General features: G+C 46.2%; 1 protein-coding gene across 1 annotated transcript in view; it reads left to right on the forward strand.

Annotated features, from left to right (window-relative positions):
• The first annotated feature begins 7 nt into the window (after positions 1-7).
• LOC143280286 (vitamin D3 hydroxylase-associated protein-like) overlaps positions 8-27,486 on the forward strand; it is a 27,563-nt gene continuing 84 nt past the window's right edge. The window contains exons 1-12 of the mRNA XM_076584916.1: positions 8-272; positions 1,256-1,551; positions 1,973-2,062; positions 2,402-2,473; positions 3,000-3,061; positions 4,286-4,492; positions 7,721-7,847; positions 9,977-10,001; positions 10,509-10,633; positions 11,022-11,147; positions 22,286-22,386; positions 27,043-27,139. Of these exons, the coding sequence (XP_076441031.1) occupies positions 8-272; positions 1,256-1,551; positions 1,973-2,062; positions 2,402-2,473; positions 3,000-3,061; positions 4,286-4,492; positions 7,721-7,847; positions 9,977-10,001; positions 10,509-10,633; positions 11,022-11,147; positions 22,286-22,386; positions 27,043-27,139 (1,593 nt within the window). The remainder of the gene's footprint in view (positions 273-1,255; positions 1,552-1,972; positions 2,063-2,401; positions 2,474-2,999; positions 3,062-4,285; positions 4,493-7,720; positions 7,848-9,976; positions 10,002-10,508; positions 10,634-11,021; positions 11,148-22,285; positions 22,387-27,042; positions 27,140-27,486) is intronic.

Here is a 27,486-nt window from a genome sequence, read left to right on the forward strand (position 1 = left end):
CAGACAGATGACACCCAACACCTTCCAGAGTGTCTTCACAGTCGAAAAAGAAGGCAATCTACCAGACGTGCCAGAATACGAATATGACACAGAGCTGACTAATATGGACATTCCCGTGGAAAGCGTCCGCAAGCAGCTGGCAAATCTGAAGAAAACCAAAGCCCCAGGACCGGACGGACTCAGCCCTCGCATACTCTCTGAGCTTTCGGATGTCCTCGCGCTACCAGTCACAATTGTGTTCAAAAAGTCAATGGAAGCAGGCAAGATCTCAGGCGAGTGGAGGACTGCAAATATCACCCCAATATTCAAGAAAGGAAGCCGTCTCACAGCCAACAACTATAGGCCAGTAAGCTTGACTTGTGTCCTGTGCAAGATAATGGAGGTGCTAGTCCGCGAGCATATCACTGAACACCTGCAGTGAAACGACCTCATCGACCAAGAACAACATGGGTTCACCAAGGGGAGATCATGCGTGACGCAGCTGCTTGACACTCTCGACATCTGGACAGAGGCCCTGGATGCAGGAGGAGGAGTCGATGCAATATACATGGACTATATGAAGGCATTTGACAGTCCCACATCGCAGACTTGTAGCCAAAGTAGAAGCCCACGGCATCAAAGGAAATGTCCTCCGGTGGATCCAGGACTTCTTGAGCCACCGATCGCAGCGAGTCTGTGTCAACGGCGCAATGTCAGAGAGGGGAGAGGTGACAAGCGGCATTCCACAAGGCAGCGTCATCGGTCCAGTTCTGTTCTTGCTGTACATAAACGATCTGCCCCGACATGTCCAGAGCCATATCTAGTTATTCGCTGATGACACGAAGGTCTTTGCAAGAAACGACGACGATACCGCCACGGCAATACTGCAGGGTGATCTGGATCGAGTGGTCAACAGACTGGCAAATGCGGTTTCATCCTGAGAAATGCTCAGTCATGAAAATAGGGAACCCAAAGACAGACAGGAAGTACCACATGAAAGGCCATGATGGACAAGGGGAACTGATAGTTGTGGAACTAGCAGAAAGTGAGGTAGAGAAGGACCTTGGTATCCTGATTGATAAAGGGCTGACCTTCAAGAACCACATCAATCAAACGACTGCAAAAGCAAACAGATTTCTTGGAGTCATCCGAAGATCATTTGACTTTCTCACCCCCGCAGTCTTCATCCAGCTATACAAGTCTCTAGTTCGCCCGATTCTCGAGTATGGATACACAGTATGACAACCTCGACACAAAACACTGTGCTGCGAACTAGAAGACGTACAGAGGCGTGCCACTAAGCTCATTGCATCACAGAAGGACAAGCCGTATCCAGAGCGCCTTGCTGCACTGAACCTTCCCAGTCTTGAGCACCGCCGCCTCAGGGGGGATATGATCGACATGTATAAATACACGCATGGCCTGTACTTGACCAGCCGCCCCCACATCAGCTACTACCAAGGCAGAGGTACCAGAGGGCGCAGCCTGAAGCTGGACAGATCACACTGCAGACTCAACATCAGAAGCAGTTTCTTCGTTCAGCGCGTAACCGCCACCTGGAACAGCCTGCCAGTCAGTGTGGTCACAGCCCCATCAGTCAGTGCTTTCAAGAACAGGCTCGATGTACACTGGAAGGAGCTCCCTGCAAAATTGGACCCAGACTTATCATTAGTCACAACTATCGACATCTTGCACCACGTATGCAATTTCAGTTGTACTAGTGAGAAGACCTGTGAACAAGCTCCAAAGAGCTTCAACACGGAAACAAACCAGTAACCAGTAACACCAGACAGACAGGTTCAAACAAAGATATTTCAGCACACAGGAATATGCGTGTGTTTGTGTGTGTGTGTGTGTGTGTGTGCGAGAGAGTGTGTGTGTGTGTGTGTGTGTGTGTGTTTGCGCGCGCGAGCGCGTGTATGTGTGTGCGTGTGTGTATGTGTATGTGCGTGTGTGTGTGTGTATATATGTGTATGTTAATAACTGTCATCAGGAGCAAGCGGCAAGCTGTGACAGACGTGGGGACAGGACACAACTGTTACATGGAGTGCCGCTGAGCCTGAAAGAAAATTTGTCACTGCAGGTGAGAGCAATGAAATACGGGTCAATCCTTTACGCGTGTTCATAGTTACAAACTGCTGGAGCAGTATCTGAACCTAAATCACATTAGTGCATTTGTTTATTCTGGTCAATGTTTTCATTTCTCATAACAGTGGCCTTTGTTCCAAATCACAGTCATGGGTAGACATGAAATGTACGTGCAAAATGCATTAACTATATGTACATAGACCGGAATTGGCACTTCTCATTTGAACTGCAAGGAAACTGATTGCGTTTCATTTCTTTTGCTTTCGGTACGGTAACTGGAGATCTATGATTTATTCAGATGCAAAATAAGAAGCACTGTGTGTGTCTGTTACAGGGGTATGACACCACAGTAGGTTTGCAGAAAAACATCGGTGTTCCATGTGAGACAGATGCTGTCGTCGTTCAAGTGAGTTGATGCGCTGTGTGTGTGTGTGTGTGTGTGTGTGTGTGTGTGTGTGTGTGTCCGAAGCTAGAGTCTTGCGACAAGCCCCCACACCTCCCTCCGCCCCATATCTTTTCAAAGACGCACTGCAGCATATATTTTGTGCACATGTATATGCCTCTGTTTATACAGCGTCTGTATTTTTTTTCTTCGTTTCTAGTCATGCGGCAGACGTTGCGATGTGCTTGTCTATGTAGCCCTAATGATATATATATCTTATTTTGTTTGCTTATGAAACAAAATGGATTCTTTTGTCCCCTGTCCATACCAAGCCTACTTTACTAGAGAACGAATAATGGAAAAGAGCAGGTCACGGCAGGTCACATCTAAAAACATCCAGAGAACGAATAATGGAAAAGAGCAGTTCACGGCAGGTCACATCTAAAAACATCGAGAGAACGAAAAATGGAAAAGGGCAGGTCACAGCAGGTCACATCTAAAAACATCCAGTGGGCATGTTAGTTCAGAGAAAATGGTGACATTGTTGCAGGTGTTTGAAAGACATGGAGCGGTTCCTTTTGTGAGAACCAACATCCCCCAGACTTTGTTCAGGTGAGTGCCTCTCCTGGCTCATGCTGAATTGAGCTGCAGGCTACATCTGGTGACACATGGATGTCACTGATGACAAAGACCTGCTTAAACAGGGCGACTGTGTCCTGTGTCTCTTACAGTGCAATGACTGGAGTTATAAATAAATAAATGAATATATATATATATGTGTGTGTGTGTGTGTGTGTGTGCGTATGTGTGTGTGTGTGTGTGTGTGTGACAACAACATGGTCATACTTGATGATGTAGGCTTGGTTTCATAATTCTTTGGACTGAGAGCTGATTACATCAGTCCTTAGCCAGTGATTTCTCATGTGGCTAAGACAATATCTGGAGGGGTGGAGAAAAAACACATCCCAAAGGACTTCCTCTACGGGAACCTAGGATCCGTCTGGAGCAAAACAGATGTCTGTGGTTTGATATGGCCCTGTGCGGTCCGCTGGACTATAAGCAACAATATCAAGAACAAGATGTCTATGGCTGCGATATAGAGACGTGTGCTGCCCCTGGCAGACGAATGTCAAAAGGCCACTGAGGACTGTCTGCTGGAGACACACTGGAGAGGCGAACCACACAATTGGTGGAGAAAAGGCAGCGGAGGCAGGCACAGGCAGCTTCTGTAACGTTCCGATGCAAGGAAGGTGTGCTACATATGGAGACTGCCATTCCAGAATCGGGCTGTTCAGCCACCGGAGGCATTGTTCAGGCCCCACTGGATGCAGTGCAACGGGCATGTTAGACACTCAGGTTCACGGTAATTGTTTATATATATATATATTCTCAAAGAATTGTTTTTTTAATTCTCTCTCCCTCTCTCTTTTGTTTGTTGGTTGGTTGGTTTGTTCGCATAAAATGTAGTTACCCCTTGTTAGATAACAAAGCGAAATCTCCTCCTCCTCCTCCTCCTTCTTCTTCTTCTTCTCTCCATCTGCCCCTGTCCTCCCTCCTCTTCTTCATCTCATTCCTTCTCAATCTCCATCATCTTCTTCTTCATCATCTCCAGAATCATTGTCGTCATCTTATTGAGTCAAAGCAAACATGCACAAATCAATCTTATACTTTCTTCTTTCTTTTTATTCTTGTTTTTTTCTTTCTTTCTTTCGGTTTTTCTCCTTCTCCTCCTTCAAATTCTTCTTCCTCTTCCCTCCTCTTCCTCCTGCTGTTCCATCCCTCTGTAGTCGCAGTGAACACAGTGTGACGGATTATCTATCCATGCACACTTTCCAGCTGCGCCTGTTCCAACCCAATATTCGGCGTGACGCTCAACCCCCACAACACTGACCACTGCCCGGGGGGGTCATCAGGAGGGGAGGGGGCCATTCTGGGAGGGGGGGCGTCCATCATCGGCTTGGGCACCGACGTTGGAGGCAGCGTGCGTATCCCTGCCGCCTTTTGTGGGGTCTGCGCTCTCAAACCCACCCTCGGCAGGTTCAGGTGAATATCATGCACTGGCTTAGTCTCTTTGTTACGATGATTATGTTTGCAGCTTGCTTTGACATACAACATTGTTGAAAGGTGTGATGACAATTGAAATAAGATAAATAGCAGAAGTGGAGGTGAAAGTAGTAGTAGTACGAGCAGCAAGAGCAGCAGCAGCAGTGGTAGTAGTAGTAATAATAAGAAGAAAAATATTAGCAGCAGCAACAGTAGCAATGATGTGGTTAATTTGTATAGATAGAGATTGTTTTATAATGAGAAATAAGAGAACCAAAGTCTTCATCACAGCTTATGTATGATTCCAACTGATTTTCTTTTTCAAATTAAAAAAAAATCTCTCCTCACAGTTTTTGCTAAACTGTAACGCGCATACAGCAACCTGATCCTGTTGGAAAACAGTGTTCGTGCCAAACTTCAGTTGGCACACATTAAAACCGTACCTTCACTCCCTGGAACATTCACCGAGCAGAAGTGTGTCTCCATAGCCATGTGGTTTTGCTATGATCTTGACATCTGCTCATTCATTAGTTTCCTCAGCATTGCAGTCGATCATGTAAAATCAAGTAAAGTCAGAATAAGAAATCGATCTGTGCATAACTTGCACAATGATTATTCTGGACACAATCATAAATAGCGGTTCAGCCATCGATCACTGAGTGGTCCTTTTGGTAACCCAAGTCAAGGTGACCAGAGGTATGGACACTGCTGAAGCACTAACTGCATGTTTGAACCTCTCTTATCTTCAACACGATAGGCACAAAAATGGCTGCTCATTGTTTGAATCCGTGAAAACGCCCATACAAGAAAAACATTTTCCGGACTGTATTCAAGATAAAATTCATTTTGCCTTAAGGCAGGTTACCCTTGACATGGTTGGTACCTGTGGGTGGTGCACTCAGGCAGCTAACCCACTGTCCATGATTAAAAAAAAACTTGATGATTCCCTTCTGCGCATGTTCTTCTGAACACAATACAGTTCAGAGCATTGTCGAGAGAGTTAGCAAAATACGTGCTATCCGCAAAGCACGTCAGTTTTCCCCTCAACAAAAGGATCCGCCAAATTTACCTCTGCTTCGTGGGCAGTCACCTTTAGCAGATTGTAAGGGTAAACTGCCTTCGGGTTTGTAGACCCGCGGGTAGGCTCTTGTGTTCCTGAATACCGGATATTACTTACCCTCGGGCAGTTTGCCTTGCCTCAGGCAGATTAACCGCAGGTACACATTTACCCACAGGCACGATGGTCTCTTGAATACAGCCTCCCAATGTGTCAATCAGAAACCGGAAGATTCTTATTCTTTGAAGGAAGTGGTATCTCGCGAGCATACATTGTGTGTGTTGAGTTTAACCCTAGACTTTTAGGCAAGTTGATTAATTTTGTATTATCTGATGGTCGTTCCTGAACATAATGCATGAAGTGATGAGGCCTTTGTGCAAAGCATTCTCCAAATAAAATTCAGCAGCCTCCTTCGCCTTCTCTCTTTAGTATTTTCTTGTGAACCGTTTCCATACATGAATAGACACACAAACAACAAAAATGTGGTTATTGCATAGACTCAGTTTACACAGGTGACCCCAAACAAATTCTGATACGGGAGGGAACGTGATGGCCGAGCAATGTTCGCCATCTACTTCTCCTCAGGCTACAATAGTTACCGTGCACTGTGGGAAAGTGTATGTAATATCTCTGTAAGATGAGTGGCGATGTGCACGCCTCTGTGTGTAATAACAATAGCAATAATTTTAATGCAGTCTTTTCAGGCCATCTGGCCCATATGGACAGGAGAAGTGAAATTCCACATTGTATAAGCAGCACAAGGTGAGCATACAGGCATCAAACATTAAGTGTTGCACCTGAGTTTCATAGATCCACAAACGTACATACCAACCTTGAAGGCTAACTTCCCACTCAGGTATGTACATAGCAACTGAACTTTAAAAGATGATGAAAAACGGTGATAATAAAGTGGTATATATATTTTACGAAGTGTTGCATATCTGTGGCAAACAAAAAGAAAATGTACAAGATCTTCAATACTATTCAAATTACAACACTTACAAATCGGATCTGACAAACGATTACCAAAACGAGGGATTCCATCAAGTGGCAGACGATTTGACTTAACGTGACGATGCTCATGATTGTCTAACTCACCAATGTAACTAGCTCTTTTAATTTCTGGATGATATAAACAGTAATCACCTTCTTTCACAACAGACTCCACACATACCCGAATCCAAATTTACACAATATAGTCCTTACTTGAGTTGCCCAGTTGTGTCTTCCATTGTAATCATGCATGAGTAACATATCATAGCATTGTTTGGGGTATCGGTCTTTGGATAAATTAATAAGTCTACACCTGTGGGGGGGGGGGGGGGAGGGGGGGTGCGTGCGTGTGTTCGTAATCGTAAAATGAGAAGCTCACGCAGACTGAAAAATACTACGTATCACGTTATGACTGACCGTTTGCTCAAAACACTTTTGTTTCATTAATGCGTTCAAATCTGCTGTGTTACATTACAGTAACTTTTAGTTTGAAAGCACTACTCCCTGATTTATTCTCATTTTCAGCAATATTGGTGCATATTCCTTGAACAAAGGAAAGCTGATAAGTATGCCCTTTGTTTCTTTATCATTATCATCATCATTGTCGCTGTTGTTCTAATCTGTTGTATTTGTATTGTTATAAGGATTCATATGAATCTATTTTTAGGTGACTCATCCTGACAAAGGTAGATCACGAGCATCCTGTAATCCGTCTAACTGAAAGTTAGTTATCTTATGTCATGTGTTGTAAGTAGTGCTTGTGGCTGTTTACACATCTTCATTTTTCCTCTCCTTTTTCATTTTTCTTTCTTTTTTGTGATGCATCATCCTCTTTATAATTTCAATGGTACTACTTCCACGCCGCTCATTCCGGGTCCCCCCAACCTCCCCACACCCCCACCCCCCTCCTCCAAACACAACCACATCCGAGTTCATCTGCTGCAAACTTAGTCCACAAGGAACACAAACAGCCCACAAGGAACTATCAATGTCAGATCCTATCCAACACACTAGAAGAGACCCTGCACCCGGAGAATCATTTCAGTGGTGTACAGTACTGCCAGTGCTTGTTTTCATTCAACATACACAGGACGTCGTCTTCTGCCAAGCCTCCTATCGACGACGACAATAACCGCTTTAAGTCACGAAGCCAGACTGAGTAATCGTCCCCTCCATAGTGAAGACCCGCCACCACGTTCCTCCAACGACGGCCCCAGCATGAATATGTCGACAAGCTTTGACAGGAACTGCCCCCACCCCCACCCCACCCCCAATGCATGGGAGTGGATGAGGATCGGAACAGAGGTCACCTAGGAGTTGGGCATGAAAGGCAACAGGATCTGAGATAATCTGTTTTATGACGGCTTAAGAGAGGGAGTTTCATACACCAGAGCAGGATCCTAGAACGGCAACATCAGGATATCATTGACCATGCCCCCAAAGTGGTAACCCGGTGTCTTGCCATCCCTGCCTGGAGCGAAGGAACCCCTCCCATCATCCAGTGCAGCATCCCTGGTGTTGGCCCCAAAGATTCCCAAAGCGGCCCTGAAAGAAAGTTCCTCACCTTTGAACACCTCCACACCCAGTTCCCCAAAGAATTCTGGACTCATGTCTACACTGATGGCTCTGCGACAGATGCCATTCGGAACGGAGGGGCAGGAGTCTATGTTCAGTATCCAGGAGGCAGAGAAGAAAAGATCTGCCTCGCTACCGGCTTGTACTCCACCAATTACAAAGCCGAAGCAGAAGCCTTGAAAGCAGCAGCAGCTCACATCGAGGTCAGCCCCTACACCAGCCACAACGTTGTCTTCCTGACCGACGCCCTGTCCATTTTGCAGGCCCTTTGGTCCAACAGAGATCCAGAACTCAACGATCTGTCCTCTCTCGCCTCCCTCTGCACAAGTCACACAGTCACCCTGCAGTGGATTCCCTCCCACTGCAACGTGCTTGGCAACGAGACTGCTGACTCCCTGGCAAAGGAAGGCACTACGAAAGAGCAGATGGACAGGTCTACCAACTACTCTGAATCCAAGACCATCATTAAGGCCAAGCTGCGAAACAAGTAGAAGCAGCAGCATCCATGCCACAACAGAGCAGACCCGTACTACCTGCTGACTCGTCGAGAGCAGGTAGCCATTTTCAGGCTCAGGACAGGCCACAACCGCCTGAAACACCACCAATACACGAAACTCCGTATCGGCGACACAGAGCAGTGCCCCTGCAGAACAGGCAGCCAGACAACAGAACATCTGCTGCAGTCCTGCCCGCTCCACCAAGCGCTCAGAGAGAAAACCTGGCCCAACCCAGTCCCAGTGGCCCAGAAGCTCTACGAACGACTGGTGGACCTGCGACGTACTGCCGCCTTTGTCGAGGAGACGGGGGAATCCATCTGATAAATGACGAACGAGACAACAATCTGTTTTATGTTGATGATGATTGATTGATGATGATGACGATGATAACAGTGTTGCTATCGGGAGTCTATTTTTAAGTTTTGGACACCGTGACAAAGCTTAACTTTTAACTACGTGACAAGGATGTACTCTATACTTCCATTCACAATGTATACTGGCGTCAACCAGGCCCTACAGATACAGACACTTGCAGTGTTGGTTAGAAAATTTGAGCAACACCCTCCCAGAACTGCGTTCACAAGTATACAAAGCTCACTCAAAGAATTGCCATTCGGCTATTCGCATTGAGGATGTTCAGCACAGAGCAACAAAACTGCTGTCATGCCTGAAAGACAAAACCTATCAGGAGAGACTGCGTGAACTAAAATTACCATGCTTGGAACACAGGAGGCTCCGTGGAGACATTACTGAGGTATACAAATACTTGCATGAGTTTTACTCAGTCTCTCGACCTATCTTCAAACTGGCGTCCACACGTGATCTCAGAAGTAATGCTTTGAAATTAGAGAAACACCCGTGCGGTCTTATTATCAGAGCAAACTACTTCTCTGAAAGAGTTGTTAACACATGGAATGGTTCACCAGACTCGTGGTGACGGCACCATCTGTTGACTCTTTTAAAAGCCGCCTGGACAGCTACTGGACTGAGCTACCTTCAGTGTATGTTCCTGCCTGCCAGTGTTAACCACCACCTTTGTACTTGCCATTGCCCGCATGCCGCAGGCACATAAATATATAGATCTCGGACGACGAACAGGCCCTTGACGGGGCCTCAACTGTCTAATAGTCAAGTCAAGTCAAGTCAAGTACAGTTGTGAGAGTTTTCCTTCACGTACCTTGCTTTTGTGTGCCTAATATGTTGACGTGTATGTAATGTTCGTGGTTATATGATCTTTTCACACTTACACTAATGTTCATCAAAGTGTGTGATTGTGGTGGTAGTGATGGTGATGGTTATTGTGGGGGAAGGGGGGAGGGGGGTTATATGGTGTGGACAGTTTCAACCGTGGGACGTGGACAGTCTGGTGGTGATGACCAGAGTGATGGTGTGGGGGTGATGGTGGTGTGGGGGTGATGGTGATGATGGGGGTGATGATGGTGTGGGGGTGATGGTGATGGTGTGGGGGTGATGATGGTGTGGGGTGATGGTGATGATGGGGGTGGACAGTTGCAGGCGTGGTGGGCCCCATGTCATGACACGTGGACAGTCTGGCGGTGATGACCAGAGTGATGGTGATGGTGTGGGGGGTGATGATAGTGGTGTGGCGGTGATGGTGATGGTGGTGTGGGGATGACAGTGAGGGGGGTGATGGTGGTGATGGTGTGGCGGTGATGGTGATTGGGGTGATGGTGTGAGGGTGATGGTGGTGGTGATGGTGTAGGGGTGATGATAGTGGTGTGGCGGTAATGGTGATGATGGGGGTGGACAGTTTCAGGCGTGGTGGGCCCCATGGCACGGGACGTGGACAGTCTGGTGGTGATGACCAGAGTGATGGTGTGATGGTGTGGGGTGATGATGATGTTGGGGTGATGATGATGATGGGGGTGGACAGTTTCAGGCGTGGTGGGCCCCATGACACGGGACGTGGACAGTCTGGTGGTGATGACCAGAGTGATGGCCTCCCCTGACATGTGGGAACTGGACCCTGCCCTGCCCCCTCTGCCCTTCCAGGAACAGGTGTGTGTGTCTGTGTCTGTGTCTGTGCCTGTGTCTCTGTGTGTGTCTGTGTGTGTGTGTGTGTGTGTGTGTGTGTGTGTGTGTGTGTGTGTGTGTGTGTGTGTGTGCCTCCTCTGCTCTTCGATGAACATGTGGGGGGCAAAGGGGGGATGCGTCTGTGGCACATTATTTTGTCTCCTTCCTTGTCTGAAAAAGCCCGAAATGATGTTGACACAGGTGCAAATTACTTCAACAAAGAAAGAAGTCTTTTCACGCCGAGCGCACGCGCGCGCACACACACACACACACACACACACACACACACACACTTACCAACCACCTCCTCACACACACATGCATCCACCTATCTCCACCACATTACTGTGCATGCAGAGTACCACTGTTCCAGCTGCTGACCAGTAGCCACAAGCTGAGGATTGGCTACTACACTTGGGACGGAAACCTTCACCCTGTCCCTATGGTGTGTCGGGCGGTCAGAGAGGCCAAAGCGGCCCTTGAAGCGCTGGGACATACGGTCAGTGGAATCACATTCAGTTTCTCAAGGAGGCGTCACACATGTAATGTAAAGATACACATGTAATGAAGTGCAGAACTTGTGTGAAATTCGCAACCAGATCATCGTGCAACTCTAGAGAAATAAATGCGTTTGTGAGAGGATCGACAAAGTTTCAAAATTCGTCCTTGTGTGGCTTTTTGTTTCCAGTGGTTCACTCCTCTCAATCTTTCTCTCTCAATCACTGAGTGCATGCCCATCTATCTGTCTGTGGGGGGTGACTTGCTTGACCTTAAGATAACATGACCTTACGGGCTCATTGCCGATAGGTCATTAAACTCAACTCTACCCGGGGGTGAGGGTGGGGTGGGGTGGGGTAAGTGGTGTGTGCGTCTGTATGTGCATGTGTATATTGATCTCTCTCTCTCTCTCTCTCTCTCTCTCTCTCTCTCATACACTCTCTAAACGCCGTGTGGGACGAGCGGTGTTTTGGTTGCTCCAGTGTTTTGGTGGTTTTGATGGTGTCAGAGGATGTTTTTCCTTGTGATTTTTTGTTGATGTTCTTATCAAAATAATGTGACTGCAAAGGTGTGGTTGTGATTCTCTGAAAGACAAGGTATGGAGCATATTTAATGTTTAATTATTTACATTGAATAATGAAGGAAATCTCTTCTGACATTTGTTCAGAGCTGTCCAGTGTGTAATGCGTTGAACTGTCCGTTCTGCACGTGAAGTTTTGTGGTCAGCGTGACCTGTGCGCCCTAAATCGGTCAGTCGCTTCACACGTTTGTGATCTGTGCTATGGAGCATTAACTCTTTCTTGTCCCATGTCCGAGTGCCTGGACAATGAATGATGTGATAAACTACCATGTTAATTATGCATTGACGCTTATCGAAGACAATGGATACTAGCGTTGAGATAAGAGGAAGTAAATTACAACCGACAGTTGATAATCTCCAAAAAAGATTTTCCTGTCCAGAGAAAGAACTTATTGCCTGGAGAAATTGTTTGTGCTATCGCTATGCATCAATTACTGATACATTTATACTGATAGAGAAGAAAGATTTCGATTATGATGATAACTGCATTTCTCTTCCACTGTGGATTAATGAACCTGTCCCCACCAATCTGGCCAAGACTGTCATACGTGTATTCTGTAAACAGTTCAAACGTGTGACTCTGTCATTGTATTATACTCGGCAAGACTCGGGAACATTACTGTGTCAGGGTAGTGATTGTGCTAAATGGGACACAGAGGAGTGCGAGGTCTTGAAAGATCTTGTTTATGAGTACTGTGTGAACCAAGATTCGCACACATTTCAGACTTCAATAGTTTCGATTCCTCTTACCTTTTTGACAGATAATCATAAGAGCTTAAACTTATCTCCCCCTGTGTGTACCCAGAAGGAAGTAACCACCCACACTCCCCCAGTATCCCCTTACCCAGCACCAGAACAGTTACAGCGTGACGGGAGTATACTGCTTGACGTTATGAGTGACTTCTCTGGTATGTCTCCTTTACCTCACATAGATCCTTTGGACAAAGATAATGATCAACATGAAAGGGTGCAGCCTCATTCAAATAGCGATGAAAGCATGACTTTCACAGGAGATGCTAGTCAAGCACAAATGGGGGTGAAATCAACTCCAAAACCAACCAAGCTCTCAAAACGTCATCGCAGACGAACACTTTGCCCCACAAAATTTGTTGGCAAGACCGTTTCTGAAAAACTTCACAGCATTGTAACCACCATTGACTTTATACTAAATAGTCAAGCTGATCGTGATGTTAATTTTGTATCCAATCTCGAGGACTTCAAAGTTTCCCTCAAAAATGAACTCAAACACCACATTGACCATAAGGTCGAGTCCTTACACTCTGCTCTGGAGAGTCTTAAAACTATCATATCTGACGTCAGTTCCACAGTAACCAGTCTGAAAAAAGAAAACCAGTCATTAAAAACACAACTGGGAACACTTCATTCAGAATTAAAGCACGTTAAGACAAAAACAACCCCATCTGTTTGTATTTCCACCCAGTGTAATTTCTCTGTCAGTGATGCTTCTGAGACATCTTCAGACCCACAGCCCAATGTTATGTCAGTCTCTGAAGGCCAGTTCACTGGCCCGTCTCCAGCACTAACTGCAGCATCTGGTAATGCTTCTAGTAATTCCACGCCACAGGAAGATGATGGAAATGTTTGCCTTGAAAGCACGTCTCAGTCTGTTTCTACAGTTCATCATTCAAACAATGAAACTATACATGTACCTACACAAAACCGATTTGATGTTCTATCAGAATCGAACCAGGATCAAACTGTTAACAAAAGCCAAAATCGAAGAATGTCACACTCCCCTACTAGAGGGAAAAGCATCCCAGAAATCTTAGCACATGCTTCAACACATGACTTAAAAACACCGATTCAAAAACTTACCCCAAAGCAAGTTCTAGGTGAAATAAATATCCCAGCTGAATCCTCCTCGTTACTTATTGGGGACTCTGTCATTAGGTATGTAAACCCTAAGAGGCTACAAACTCACAGTGACCCTCTCTTTAAAGTATGCATTCCTGGAATAACGGTTGATGATCTCGCCCAGTGGTTCAATAATTTAGCAAAACAAGATCAAATACTAACTGTTATTGTGCATGTTGGAATCAATGATTGTTCAGCTGCACCAGTTTCAACCCAGAAATGGTGTGAACTCATTGGCCTGTGCACCAGTTGTTTTCCCTCAGCATATATAGCATTCAGCTCTATTCTCCCTGCCAGAGGTCGTAATCAATTGAACAACACCATTGCACCATCCAACAGAAGTTTGTATTCTGCCTGCACGACCATGCAGGTGGACATGATTGACCACTACAGTGCCTTTGTGACTCAGAACGGGGCACCACGTCAGGCATTGTACAATGATGCTACTCACCCCAGTAGAAGAGGGACGGCCTGCCTTGCCGTCAACTTCAAGAAAGTTCTCCCTCAGTCTGGCCGTACAGAAAACAACAACCGCCCTGAAGACGTGGGGTCCTCACGTTCTTCCTCAGGTCACAGGGATGGAGGGAGATCCCCGCACGTCAGCAGTGAATCAGCTTCCTCACGCTGGTCCCAGCACTCAGACCTTGCTGATGCTGGCTCTCCTCCCTTATCATCCACTGCCCATTTTCCCCCTCTGCCATCCCGGAGTGACCGGCGTGTCACCTTCAGTGAGACTCGTCCACCTCAGCGAGTCCAGCCCCAGGACCGCACACCTACAGACCGTTTGGCAGATGGTGAAGGGGACGAATTACCTCCCCCTCTAGCCAGACGATCCCATGAAAATGCAAGTTTGTACCCCCCACCACATACCTTTTCATCTTTCCCATATGCCCCTCCTCCTTACCCCTTCCCACGTCCAGTGATTCCCTACACCCAGCATCCCAGATGCCCAGACCCATTCCCTTACCCTCCCCTCAATGTCCACAGAGGAGGGTTCTCACAGCCTCAGTACCCAGTCCCAGGTGCCCAAGACTTCACACCTACCCCACAGGGCTCCATCTACGACAATCACAACTGGCTTCCACCCAGCCCTGTTGGCCAGTGTGCACAACAACTCGTCAACCTGGCATCTCACCTGGTGTACGACCGTGACCGACAGCGACCGATGCCATTGTGGTAGACACGGTGTATTGCTTCGCCAGATCATCCCAGTGCCATCTTGTAGTATGTGCAGCTGGTCCATATTGTTGTCATGTAATATGTGGCTGTGGCTATGTTGCTTCTTCATCTTTTTGTCTCTATATATGGTACAAATGATCTGGTATACTTAAACCGACCGTAAGCTTGCCATTGCTTTAAACAAAATGTCATTTAATGCTTTGTTCTATATTTTGTTTCAAGATATTCGTGATAAAACTATGTAAATTATAATTAAAATGCATCACAGTTAGTTGATATGTTCTGTTACTCATTGTCAAATCAGGCCATATTGTATACTCGGATGGGGACGTTTAAACCATAATTGTTATTTACAGTCTTATTCACGGAAGTTGCGTGGATATATCTAAACAAATTCATTTCAGTTTGATTTGATTTGCACAAATGTAAATGTGGTATTCTGTATTTCTAATTAGTGTTGTGTCGTAAGTGTTATCTTTGTCTTAAGGGACATTAACTATCTTGCTTTATTCCCTACGAGCATATTACTTGAACATGGAGAAATGCCCCACTACCCCGAGGTGGTTGACAAAATCTGGATTTAAAATTGGTTATCTGAATACTTGTCATATGTTGAACAAGATGTCAGACATTCCCTCAATTTTATCAAACTCTGGCGATTGTTTTCACACTTTTGGCTTCTCTGAATCACGATTATCTGATTTAGTTTCTGATAATGTTATAGCCGCTCCTGGATACCATCTCATCAGGCGAGATGCCACATTAAAACTAGAAACAGGATTAGTTGCCTATGTTCATCAGTCAGTTAATTATAAACATGTTAGTTGTTTTGATCAATATAGAATAGAGTGTATTTGGTTAGAGATTCATTTCAAAGGGACAAAGCCAATCCTTGTGTGTTTTCTTTACAGAAACCCCGAAGAACGGGTTGAATGGCATGATCGCTTTGAGCTGATGATGGAAGATGCTTTGAACTATTCCACAGAAGTAATTGTGCTAGGTGATTTTAATATAGATTTGTTAAAACCACAGGATAAATGGAGACGCACTTTTGAATCATACAACTTAACACAGATTGTAAATACCCCAACAAGAAAGACGCTGCTCTCAGAAACGTTAATTGATCACATTTATGTAACTAACCCTAGTAGTGTTGTAGAAACATCTGTTCCCGTATTCGGCCTTAGCGATCACTTTCCTGTTTGTGTAACATGGTCAAAGAAAGGAATAAAAATCCCCAGGTGCAGTCACAAGTATATATCGTTCCGCAGCTACAAAAAGTTTGATGCAGAGGGATTTCTGTCAGATTTATGTATGGTTGATTTTTCTAATGTTTACCAGTGTACCGATCCTGATAGTGCTCTTGCAACTTGGTATAGTAACTTTCTTTCTGTCTTTAACAAGCATGCTCCCTTAAGGACTAAACGTGTCAAACATGAAGAAAAGCCTTCTTGGTTAACTGAAGATATTAAATTAGAAATAGAGCATCGTGATCTGTTACTGAAAACTACAGGTAAAGATGAGAAATTTAAGAAACAGAGAAACAAAGTAACTGCAATGAAACGGGCTGCCCAAAAGAAATATTTCAGTGACTTGATAATAAATAAAAAGGATTCAAAATCCATCTGGAAAGCTATCAACCAACTGTCGAGGAAAAATTCAACTTCTACTACTGGAAATGAACTATCTCCTGAAATCCTAAATAAACATTTTACTACTATCGCCGAAAGAATTGTTAAGGTTGATAACACACAGTCCAATGACTTGCAGTTACTAAAATGTTTCTGTGATACTAAACACATACAATCTAACCTTTATCTAACATATATTAGCGTACATGACGTGTTCAAGGAATTATCTTCATTAAAACAGTCCAGATCCCGAGGTTTGGATGGTATAGATAGTAAAATATTAAAAATTTCAGCACCTATTATCTCTGAACACATTACATACATATATAACCTCTGCATTGATAAATCCTCCTATCCTCAATCTTTTAAAAATGCTAAAGTGTTCCCTGTCTTTAAAGCTGGTGATCCATCTGACCCTGCTAACTATAGGCCTATATCAATATTATCCACATTATCCAAACCCCTCGAAAAACATATTAAACTTTATCTTCAAGCACATTTCAGCAAATATGATTTATTTCATCCCAATCAAAGTGGCTTTAGAAAAAATCATTCATGTCACACCGCACTAACAAATCTCGTAGAAGAATGGCATTTAAACATAAACAACGACTTATTTACTGGGTCTGTTTTTATTGATTTTGCCAAAGCTTTTGATACTGTTGATCACAATCTTCTCTCAAAAAAATTACTCATGTATGGATTATCCCCTGAATCTGTCGAACTTGTATCTTCCTTTCTTAATAGTAGGAAACAAATTGTCTTCCAAGATTCTAAAGTATCCCCTCTTATGCCAATCAATTATGGAATTCCTCAGGGATCAGTGTTGGGGCCTGTTTTATTTTCAATATATATAAATGACCTTCCACTTTTCGTTTCATCTTCTTGTGAACTTTTCGCTGATGACACAACCCTCCATAAAAAAGACACAAATGTCGATGCCGTATGTACTCAGTTGCAGAGTGATATTGATAAACTCGTAAAATGGACCGAAATTAATCACATGGCTATTCATCCACACAAATCAAAATTTATGCTAGTGACAACCAGACAGAAACGCCAAAACATCAAATCTAGATTACTCGGACCAAAGGTACTTGGCAGTGAGCTGGGGGTAGTTAATTCTTACAAATTACTTGGTCTTACTATTGATAATAACCTGTCATGGTCTAATCATGTTTCTGCTTTATGTAAAAAGCTATCGAAAAAATTATATCAGCTCAACAGAATTAAACATTTCCTTGATCAACATACCCGCAAGTTATTTTTTCACGCATACATTCAACCGGACATCGACTATGCCTCAACATGCTGGGATTTAGCAAGCAAAAATTGCTTGAAACCACTCATAAGCATATACAGACGTTCTCTCAAGATTATTCTCCTCAAATCTTCTGTCTATACTAACGACTACAAAGAACTAAACATTCTTCCTTTCCATCTCAAATGTATCTTTAATAAAGGTGTTTTTATGTACAAAATTAAAAAGAAATTAGCACCATCCTACCTTCAGAGGAAATTTCCTGAAAAAAGTGTTCGTGGCAAAAATACCATTTCTATCCCTCGTCCGAGAACAAACCTTTTCATGACATCTCTCATGTATTCTGGTGGTAAACAATGGAATGAAATTCCCGACTATTTGAAAAATAAATCCACCTTGGTATCATTCAAAAAAGAGTACCAAAAATATCTCATGAATCAATTATAAATAATTCTTATATTCCGTATTTGTTTGAGCTTCTTGAGAGAGCATCTACACAATAACATTTTTTTCGTTGCCCTCTGACAATGTGAACAGGGAAAGGAGCTCAGAAGATTAGTGTATATCAGTCCGTGTATACATGCGTGCGTAAGCTGGTGCGTGCGTGCGTGTTTGTGTGTGTGTGTGTGTGTGTGTGTGTGTGTGTGTGTGTGTGTGTGTGTGTGTGAGTTATATTCCATGCTATTTTTTTTTATGTTTCGTGATTAACTCTTGTTGCTGTAGTTGTTGTTGTTGTTACCGTCTACACCGAGTGTCCGTACCGATTTTCTTTTTTCTTTCACTTTTTTTTCTTTCTTTGTTTTTTTTTGTTTTTGTTTTTTTTTTTTTTTTTTTTTCATCTTTTGTGCATGTGAGTGGGTGTGTGTGTTTGTGTGTGAGGGAGGGCATGGTGTAAAGAAGCTTCCAGCTTATCCAGTTACCCTCAATAAAACATTTGTTCATTTGTTCATTTGTTCTCTCTCTCTCTCTCTCGTGTGTGTGTGTGTGCGTGTGTGTGTGTGTGTGCGTGCGCGCGCAAGTGTATGTCTCTCTCTCTCTCTCTCTCTCTCTCTCTCTCTCTCTCTCTGTCTGTCTGTCTGAGTTCGGAGAGGGTTTCGGAGTGTGTGCGAGTGTGTCTATCTCTTTCATTCATTCAGTGTGTGTGTGTGTGTGTGTGTGTGCGTGTGAACTGATTGAAAGGCAGAGTGTGGTGTGTTTGGATGAAAGAATGTTTTCTTGACCTGCGACTGATCGGACTTGCTAGAACCATATGAGTGTGAGTCCTGTGGAATCTCTAAGCAAACCAACTGTAGGAAGCCCTGATATATATATATATATATATAGAGAGAGAGAGAGAGAGAGAGAGAGAGAGAGAGAGAGAGAGAGATCAAATAATAAAGCCACGTCCACTTGTCTCGGTTGTTGCTTTTTTTATAAAACAATGGAAGAAGCGTCAAAATACAGTCTTGCTTAAAATTCAACCATTTTACACTGTATTTGCCTTTGGGGTAGGATTCAAAATTTGATGGATTAAAAAAAAGTTTTGTGTTTTTTTTTAACAAAAAAAACTCTCGTTTATGCTCATGTTGGTCTTAATGTACCTCCAAACCGAAAGTTGGTTTGCACAGCAAGTGACACCTGTTTCGCACTGTGTAGTGCCCTTCGGGCTTTGCTACCCACTCCTGACTGCCGACCAGACAGAAACCACTCGCTTAAGTCCTTCCTATAGCTCAGCAAGGACTTCTGTTTGTTTGTGTTTTTTGGGGTTGGGGTTTTTTTTTGTTTGTTTGTTTGTTTTTTTTCAAGGAATTTTTTCTCAAAAACCAACATGAGCAACACACTGAAGGTGAAAAATCAGAATTATACTTTATAGATAAAACAACAGTCTTGATATTGTCTTAAAATCTACAAGTGGAAAAATACCAAACACCTATGGGAGCCAGTAAGGAGGGATGATAATCCACAGGGGACTTTTTCTTTCTTTCTTTTCTTTCTTTGGCGTTCGACAGCTACGCAGTCAGGGTCGAAGTCCGAGGGATGCCAAAAACTTGGACGTCCGGCGAAGATCGGCTACCGTCCCCCAGAGCTTGGTGTTGAGGTCCGCACCCCCAGGCCAGGACTGCTGCTGCGTCTTCTCATACATGGGGCAGTCTTGGAGAATATGGGATGGGGTCTTGTCAGCCTGGCCGCAATCACATAGGGATGTGGCTGCCACTCCAATCCTCTTCAGGTGTGCTCGGAGGGTGCAGTGGCCTGTGCGAAGGCGGTAGATGGTAGTCTGGTGTCTCCTCTCCAGATGGGATCCTAGTGTGCCTGGTAGCCTCCGTTCAGAGTGACCCAGCCTCTTCGGAATCTGCTTCGGAGAGTTTTTGCTTCCTCATACGTGGCAGGAACGGTCGGCTGTGTGAGCTGGCTTCCTTCCTTAGCAAGGTGGTCTGCACGCTCGTTGCCTGGGAGGCCTACATGGGCAGGCACCCACTGGAGAGTTGTTGGGGCTGTTCGGGTAAGGGTTGCGAGGGAGGCCTTGAGGGACTGGATCAGTGGACCAGGATCAGGGGAGTCAAGGACCTGGAAACAGTGAAGATGGAGATGCTGCCAATGGAGAGGAATTCTGCTTCTGTTTTAATGGCCAGGACTTCAGCTCTGAAATTGGAACAGAGCTTTCCTCCAGGGAGTACTCCATGGTGGGTCTGACCGCTCCAGTGTAGACTCTGGCTAGAAGCCTGCTGTCTAGCTCCCCAAGTCGTCCCGGCCAGCTTCTTCAGCAGGGCTAGCTTGCGGATGCCTCTCCTCTCCATCTCCTCAATCTGGGACCTCCAGGTCAGGATGAGGCCCTCCTTCCACACGGCCAGTGTCTTCTTCTTCACCTGAAAAGAGTTTTCGATGTCGTGGGCGAGGAGGGCTGGTTGGTCTTCTGTGTTGCGGAATTTTCTGTAGCCGGTCTGGGTAGGTGAAAGGATGTTCTGTGTTTCCAGGAGGAAGGTGAGGCGGCGGTTGACCATCCTTTCCAGCAGCTTGCCGACACAGCTCAGAAGGCTGATTGGTCTGCAGCTGCGAGGGTCCTTCTTGTTCTTCCCTTTCTTTGGGATCGGGATGATCTCTGCATCTTTCCAGATGGAAGGCACAACTCCTGCTGTCCAGCTGTAATTGAAGATCTGAAGCAGCACTGTTCTGTTCGCAGGTGCTTCAGCATGTCGTCAGTGACGCTATCAGGCCCCGGAGCTTTCTTGGGTTTCAGCTTGCGAATGCCTTGCTTCAGCTCCTTCATGGTTAGTGGTTCGCTCGTACAGCTGTCATCTGTGCCATGTGGGTCTGATGTCGTAAGTTTCGTGGTTTCCTCTCGTACCTGCTTGCTGCGCTGTCTGGGCATGTGGATCGTACTCTCCTCTCGGTACAGTTCCGCAAAGGTGTTGGCTGCGGCCTTTTCTGTTTTCAGCTGGTTGTCCTGCTCAATGACGGTCTTGCCTCTGCTGGGGTTGTCATCGTTCAGTTTCTTTGTCAGCTTCCAAAGCCCCTGCATGTCTGTCTCCATGTTCAGGGAGGCTGTCTTGTCTTGCCAGCTCTTGCGTGTTGCTTGCAGCTTTTCCTTTATGAACGCAGTTTTGACTCTGTTGTGTGTCTCTACATTCTTGTCAGTGGGGGAGCTCTCCGTCGTGTCCCTGGCTTCACTGAGGGTCTTGTGCAGAGTGTCGAGCTCGGGTGTCCAGTAGGGGTGGTAGTTCCTGCGTTTGCCTCGTGGAATAGCTGCCTGCGCCGCATCTACCACTGCCTTGTTAAAAATCTCACAGGGGACTAAACGGAACTCTTGATAGTAAATCCCAAGATTAAAACAAACTGAACACCGCACCATAACATATTAGCTCATTGGATGATATGCTATAAAAGATTAAATAATAAATAGAAGCCCAGATGTCTTTGTTTTTTGTTTTGTTTTTTCCAAGCAGTCTTGGTTAAAGTTTTAACTTTTAAAACTGTATTTGTGTTTGGGGTGGGGTGGTAGTATATATATATATATATATATATATATATATATATATATATATATATATATATGATGTCAGGTCAGGGGCATAGCCCTTGCTACTGGTACCATGTAACCCAGTACTACCTGCCGCATGTGAAGTCTCCCAACGACTGACCAGGCGGAGGAGGAAACCTTTCCAAACGGCTATGAAGGAGGAAGAGGATGACCAAAGGGGAAGCTCTTATCCTTGGCTGGAAGTCCCCATAGGAGACGGAGCTCCGAAGAAAAAACCTGCACCTGCCGAGGCACGTGGCAGTATCTGCACCTGCGGGACTGTGAGCGTCGGTGGGCGAGAGAGTGGGGAAGGGACTGCACAACTCCTCCTCGCTAAAAAAAAAAAAAAAGTCACCTGTGCTGGTGAGGCAATCAGGCTAATGTCGGTATGAGGACACACACCGACAGATAAACCTGCCTGCCTACTCATCCGTCGGATCGACGGGAGACTCCATCATCATCATATATATATGTGTGTGAGAGAGAGAGAGAGAGAGAGAGAGAGAGAGAGAGAGAGAAAAGAAAATGTCTGATGTGTGGCTTTTTCATTAATTAATGGCTTTACTATTTTTTTTCTTTCTAATACTGTTTTCTGTTGTTGCTTTGTTTTTTTCAGCTGATATGTTTCGATCCCCCTGAAGCTTCTGAGGCGACGTGGAAAATGTTAATCGGAAGCGTTCTTGGAGCAGATCAGGGACGAAGTTTACGAGATGCAATGTTAGTCAAATTGTTACTTGGTCAGTGTGAGTGCGATCGCGAAAGTACACGTAAAGTCTGTGTAGGACAGTGATAAGTGATTGTTTGGCGATGGATGTGCGCGCCCGTGTGTGTAGTGTGCGTGCGTGCGTGTGTGTGTGTGTGTGTGTGTGTGTGTGTGTGTGTATCTGTGTGTCTGTGTCTGTGTGTATATGAGCGTGTGTGTGTGAGAGAGAGAGAGAGAGAGAGAAAGAGAGAGAGAGTGTGTGTGTGTGTGTGTGTGTGTGTGTTTGTGTGAATCTGTGTGTGTATGTGTCTGTCTGTGTCTGTGTGTGTATGTGTCTGCGCTTGTGTGTGTGTATGAGAGAGTGTGTGTGTGTGTTGTCAAAAAACACTGCAGTGATGGAGTCTCCCGTCGGATGAGTAGGCAGGCAGGCTTATCTGTCGGTGTGTCCTCATATGGGAGAAAAGGCCGATTTTGGATGCACAGAACTTCCCACAGGTGTTGCAAGGGAAAACGTCTCCAGAAGTTGAGCCCCGTTTCCTTCGTCACGCTTCTCCTTAATGGCAGCGTTCTCTTGTTTTCACACGTCTTTATGCCACCAGAGCACAGCATCCTCCAGCGAGAGCGGTCAAGGGCGTCCGTTTCCCAGGAAGCGATGGCTATGTCACAGGCTTTGAGGTTTGTCTTCAAGGTGTCCTTGATGCGCTTGCAGGGTCTTCCAAGTTCGCGGTGGCCTTCCTGCAGCTGGCCATGCAAGAGTATCTTGGGGATCCTGCTGTCTGTCATGCGGACAACGTGTCCTGTCCAGCGTAGCTGGCACTGGATCAGCAGGCTTTCGATGCTGGGCAGGCCGCTCTTCTCTAGGACCTGGATGTTGGAGACCCTGCCTTGCCACTTAATGCCAAAGATCTTTCGTAGGCATCTCTGATGAAACTGCTCAAGTTGTTGGATGTGACGGCGATACGTCGTCCATGTTTCACAGCAGTACAACAAGGTGGTCAGCACAACAGCTCTGTAGGTTTTCATCTTGGTGCTGAGCCTGATGCCTATGTTGCTCCACAGCCTGTTGTTGAGTCTGCCAAAGGCGGAAATGGCCTTGGCGATGCGCAGCGTCACATCTGCATCAAGGGCTCCGTTGCTGCATAGGGTGCTGCCCAAGTAGCAAAACTTGTCGACTGACTTCATTTCTGTGTCATTGATCTTGATTGCAGGTAGGGGGGGGGGAGGCAGACTTAATCTCTGTGTCATCGATCTTGATTGCAAGGGGGGGGGGGAGGCACTGGCGTTCTGTGAGCTAGCTGGTTGGTACATGGACTCGGTCTTGCTGAGGCTGATGGTGAGTCCAAAGCGCCCTCAGGAGGTTGAGAACCTGTCCATAATGAACTGCATGTCCTCATAGATGTGTGCAGCAAGTGCACAGTCATCAGCGAAGAGGAACTCTCTCAACAGTGCCTCAAACACCCTGGACCTGGCGTGGAGTCGCCGCAAGTTGAACAGTTTGCCATCTGTGTGAAACTGGATGTAGATGCCCGGGTCACAGTCTTGGAAGGCGTCAATCAGCATGGCAGAGAAGAGAATGGAGAACAGTGTGGGTGCCAGGACGCAGCCCTACTTCACTCCATTTACCACAGGGAACGGATCCGACATGTCAGTATTTTCCTGTACTCTCGCCTGCATGCCATCGTGGAATGACGCAATCAGCTGGATTAGGCTCTCTGGGCAGCCAAACTTTAGGAGGATCTTCCAAAGACCACGGCAGTTCACCGTGTTGAGGGCCTTAGGTCTACGAAGACCATGTGGAAGTCCTTGTTCCGCGCACAGCACTTCTCTTGCAACTGGCATACGGCAAACACCATGTCACATGTTCCCCTGCCTGAGCGGAAGTCGCACTGTGCTTCAGGGATGACTGTGTTGGAGACATGGTCAACCAGTCTGTTCAGTATAATGCGGGCGAAGATCTTGCCGGCGATGCAGAGGAGAGAGATTCCACGGTGGTTATCACAGGATGTTTTGTCTCCCTTCCGTTTGTAAATGTAGACAATTGAAGCATCCTTGAAATCCTGGGGGACCTCCCCTCTCTCCCAGATAGACTGGAACAGGGCGGTCAATTTGTCTGTCAGCACCTCGCCTCCATACTTGTAGATGTCAGCGTGGATTCCATCCGCTCCTGGTGCTTTTCCTGACTTTGTCAGCTTTAGGGCCTTCCGGGTCTCCGCCTTGGTGGGAGGGGCAGCTAGCGAGTCATTGAATGGTAGCTGCGGGAGGGCTGCAATTACCTCGTCAGATATGGACGAGTCCCTGTTGAGGAGGGTGTTGAAAAGCTTTGCCGAGCAGGCAAGGATGTCTTTCTTGTCTGTCAGCAGGGTGGTCTGGTCCAAGGCTTGGACAGGGTTTGATCCTGTGACTCTAGGCCCATACACAGCTCGGAGACCATCATGGAAGGTCTTCATGTCGTGAGCATCAGCAGCGGACTGAAGCTCTTTGGACATTCTCTCCCACCAGGTGTTCTTCATCTCACGCAGCTTTTTCTGTACGAGTTGCCTGGTTTGCAAGAACTGGTCCTTCTTCCTCTGGCAGTCTTTATCGGAAATGTGATCCTGATGCCATATATGCAGTGTGTCCAGGAGCTTGGAGATTCCAGAGTCGTTCTCGTCAAACCAGTCTTTGTGGCTCCTCTGTACAAAGCCGAGTGTGTCAGCTGCTGCTGTGTACACAGCATCTCTAAAGGTGCTCCATACCTCTTCTACATCAGTCGATGCAGGAATTTCTTGGGGAGCTACTTGGATTTGCTGCTGCAGCACGTCCTTGGTGATAGGTAGGTGGTGGATGTTCGGCTTCCTAGGGGTTTTCTGCCTGGCTGGATGGAGCTTGCGTGCAAGTCTGATGTTCATCTTGCTGCGCACCAGGCGATGGTCCGACCAACAGACTGTTCCTCTCATGCAGTGTGTAATGGAAACATCACCTCTGTCCCTCTGCCGGACAGTCACATAGTTCAGCATGAGCCATTGCTTAGAGAGGGGGTGCATCCATGTGTTCTTGTACTTGTCCGCTTGTTGGAAGAGGGTGTTGCTGATGGTCAGTCCATGCTGCGCGCAGAGCGAGAGCAAAAGCAGTCCGTTGGAGTTGCACTTGCCAGTGCTGTGCTGTCCTAGGACTTTTGGCCATGAGGAGAAGTCCACGCCGACGCGGGCATTGAAATCCCCAAGGATGATCAGCCTGTCCTTTCTGTCTACCGCTGAAATGGTGCGGCTGAGCTCCTCGTAGAAAGCTTCTTTGATGTCATCAGGGTTGGCCATCGTCGGGGCATAGCAGCTGATGACTGTAGAGAAGCGATCTTCGGACAGCTTCAGACGGAGGATCATCAGCCTATCGTTTATCCCACGTGGAAGGCTGTCAAGCTGTCGTGCAAGTTTGATTCGTATGGCAAAGCCCACGCCTGAGGTTCTTGGGGTGCCATCTGGCTTCCCAGTGCAGTAGAAGGTGTAGACCCTCCAACTTCCTCCAGCTGGGTTTCACCAGCAAACCTGGTTTTGCTCAAGGCTGCTATGTCCACCTGGTAGCGATCAAGCATTATAGCAATGAGCGCTGTGCGCCTTTCTGGTCTGTCGTCTCTGTCTAACAGGGTGCGAACATTCCAGGCACCCAGAGTCAGGGCATGACTCCTGGTTCTTTTCTTCTGTTGTTTTCGACCGCTAGTGTTGGATGCCCAAGTAGGTGCAGTTTCCTACTAGGTACTAGGTGAGGCAGGCTTTGTTTAGGGATCCTTTTATCTCCCCTTCCCCATGTGGGGAGAGCAGTGCTGTCCCTAAAATGGGCTGCTCTGACACTTTGGGAGGATACGGGCGCGGCATCTGCCCCAGTCTACGGCGGACGACCATCACCCCACAGCCGCCTGCGTGCAGAGTCGTGACTAGGAACTGCCAGCAGCATCCTCTGCCTGTCCCCGTTACCACTTCTCCATCGCCACAGGGCTTGGGAAAGCTGGATGTTGAAGGGCTAGCTCTCCTCGTCGTTCCGACATTAGCCTGGTTGCCTGACCAGCACAGGTGACTTTTTTTTAGTGAAGAGGAGTTGTGCAGTCCCTTCCCCACTCTCTCGCCTACCGACGCTCACAGTCCCACAGATGCAGATACTGCCACGTGTAGGACGGCCTCGGCAGATGCAGGTTTTTTCTTCGGAGTTCCGTCTCCTAGGAGGACTTCCAGCCAAGGATAAGAGCTCCCCCTGCCCTTTGGTCATCCTCTTCCGCCTTCACAGCCGTTGGGAAAGGTTTTTTCCTCCGCCTGGTCAGTCGTTGGGAGACTTCACATGCGGCAGGTAGTACCGGGTTACATGGTACCAATAGCAACGGCTATGCCCCTGACCTGCAATATACCACCTCTAAGTATCCATGCAGACATTTTGACAGTTACACACTCTTTCTTCATGTTTCGCGGATATACTTACATAGACATACGTTCACACGTAGAAACATATGAAGGTGTTTGTTGAACCAAGTGTCTAAAAGAAGTCAAACTTAAAAAAGAAAAATATTGTATTTCACTTGGTTCTCTGTGTATGCGCGCGAGCATGTATGTGGGTGGGTGTGGGTGTGCGGTTTTGGATGAGTGTGTGTGTGTGTGTGTGTGTGTGTGTGTGTGTGTGTGTGTGTGTGTGTGTGTTTGCTATGGCAGAAAAGATGATTACGTGGAGGCCGCACTCAAATCGACATTGTTGCCCCGCCTTCCTCGATGGGCGATTTCCCTTCTCTGTGTCATTGCAAGCAGAAAGGTCGGATACCGCTAGTTTCTCTCTCTCTCTCTCTCTCCCTCTCTCTCTCTCTCTCTCGCTCTCTCTCTCTCTCTCTCTCTCTGTGTTGGGGGGGGGGGGCGGTTGTGGGTTTGTGTAGATGTGTATGTGTGTTTGTTTGTGTGTGTATGTGTGTGTGTGTGTGTGTGTGTGTGTGTGTGTGTGCGTGCGTGTGTGTGTGTGTGTGTGAATATGGGCGTTTGTTTTAGTGTGTGTTTGCTAAAATGAGACATGATTTTGCAATGTATTGTAAAAGCTGAAGGTTTTGATGCAAAATATATAATACAACAGCGTATAAATAATGGTTACTTGTAATCGTTGTTCGTGTA

Source organism: Babylonia areolata, chromosome 3 (assembly GCF_041734735.1).
Source record: "Babylonia areolata isolate BAREFJ2019XMU chromosome 3, ASM4173473v1, whole genome shotgun sequence".
NCBI classification, from domain to species: domain Eukaryota; kingdom Metazoa; phylum Mollusca; class Gastropoda; order Neogastropoda; family Buccinidae; genus Babylonia; species Babylonia areolata.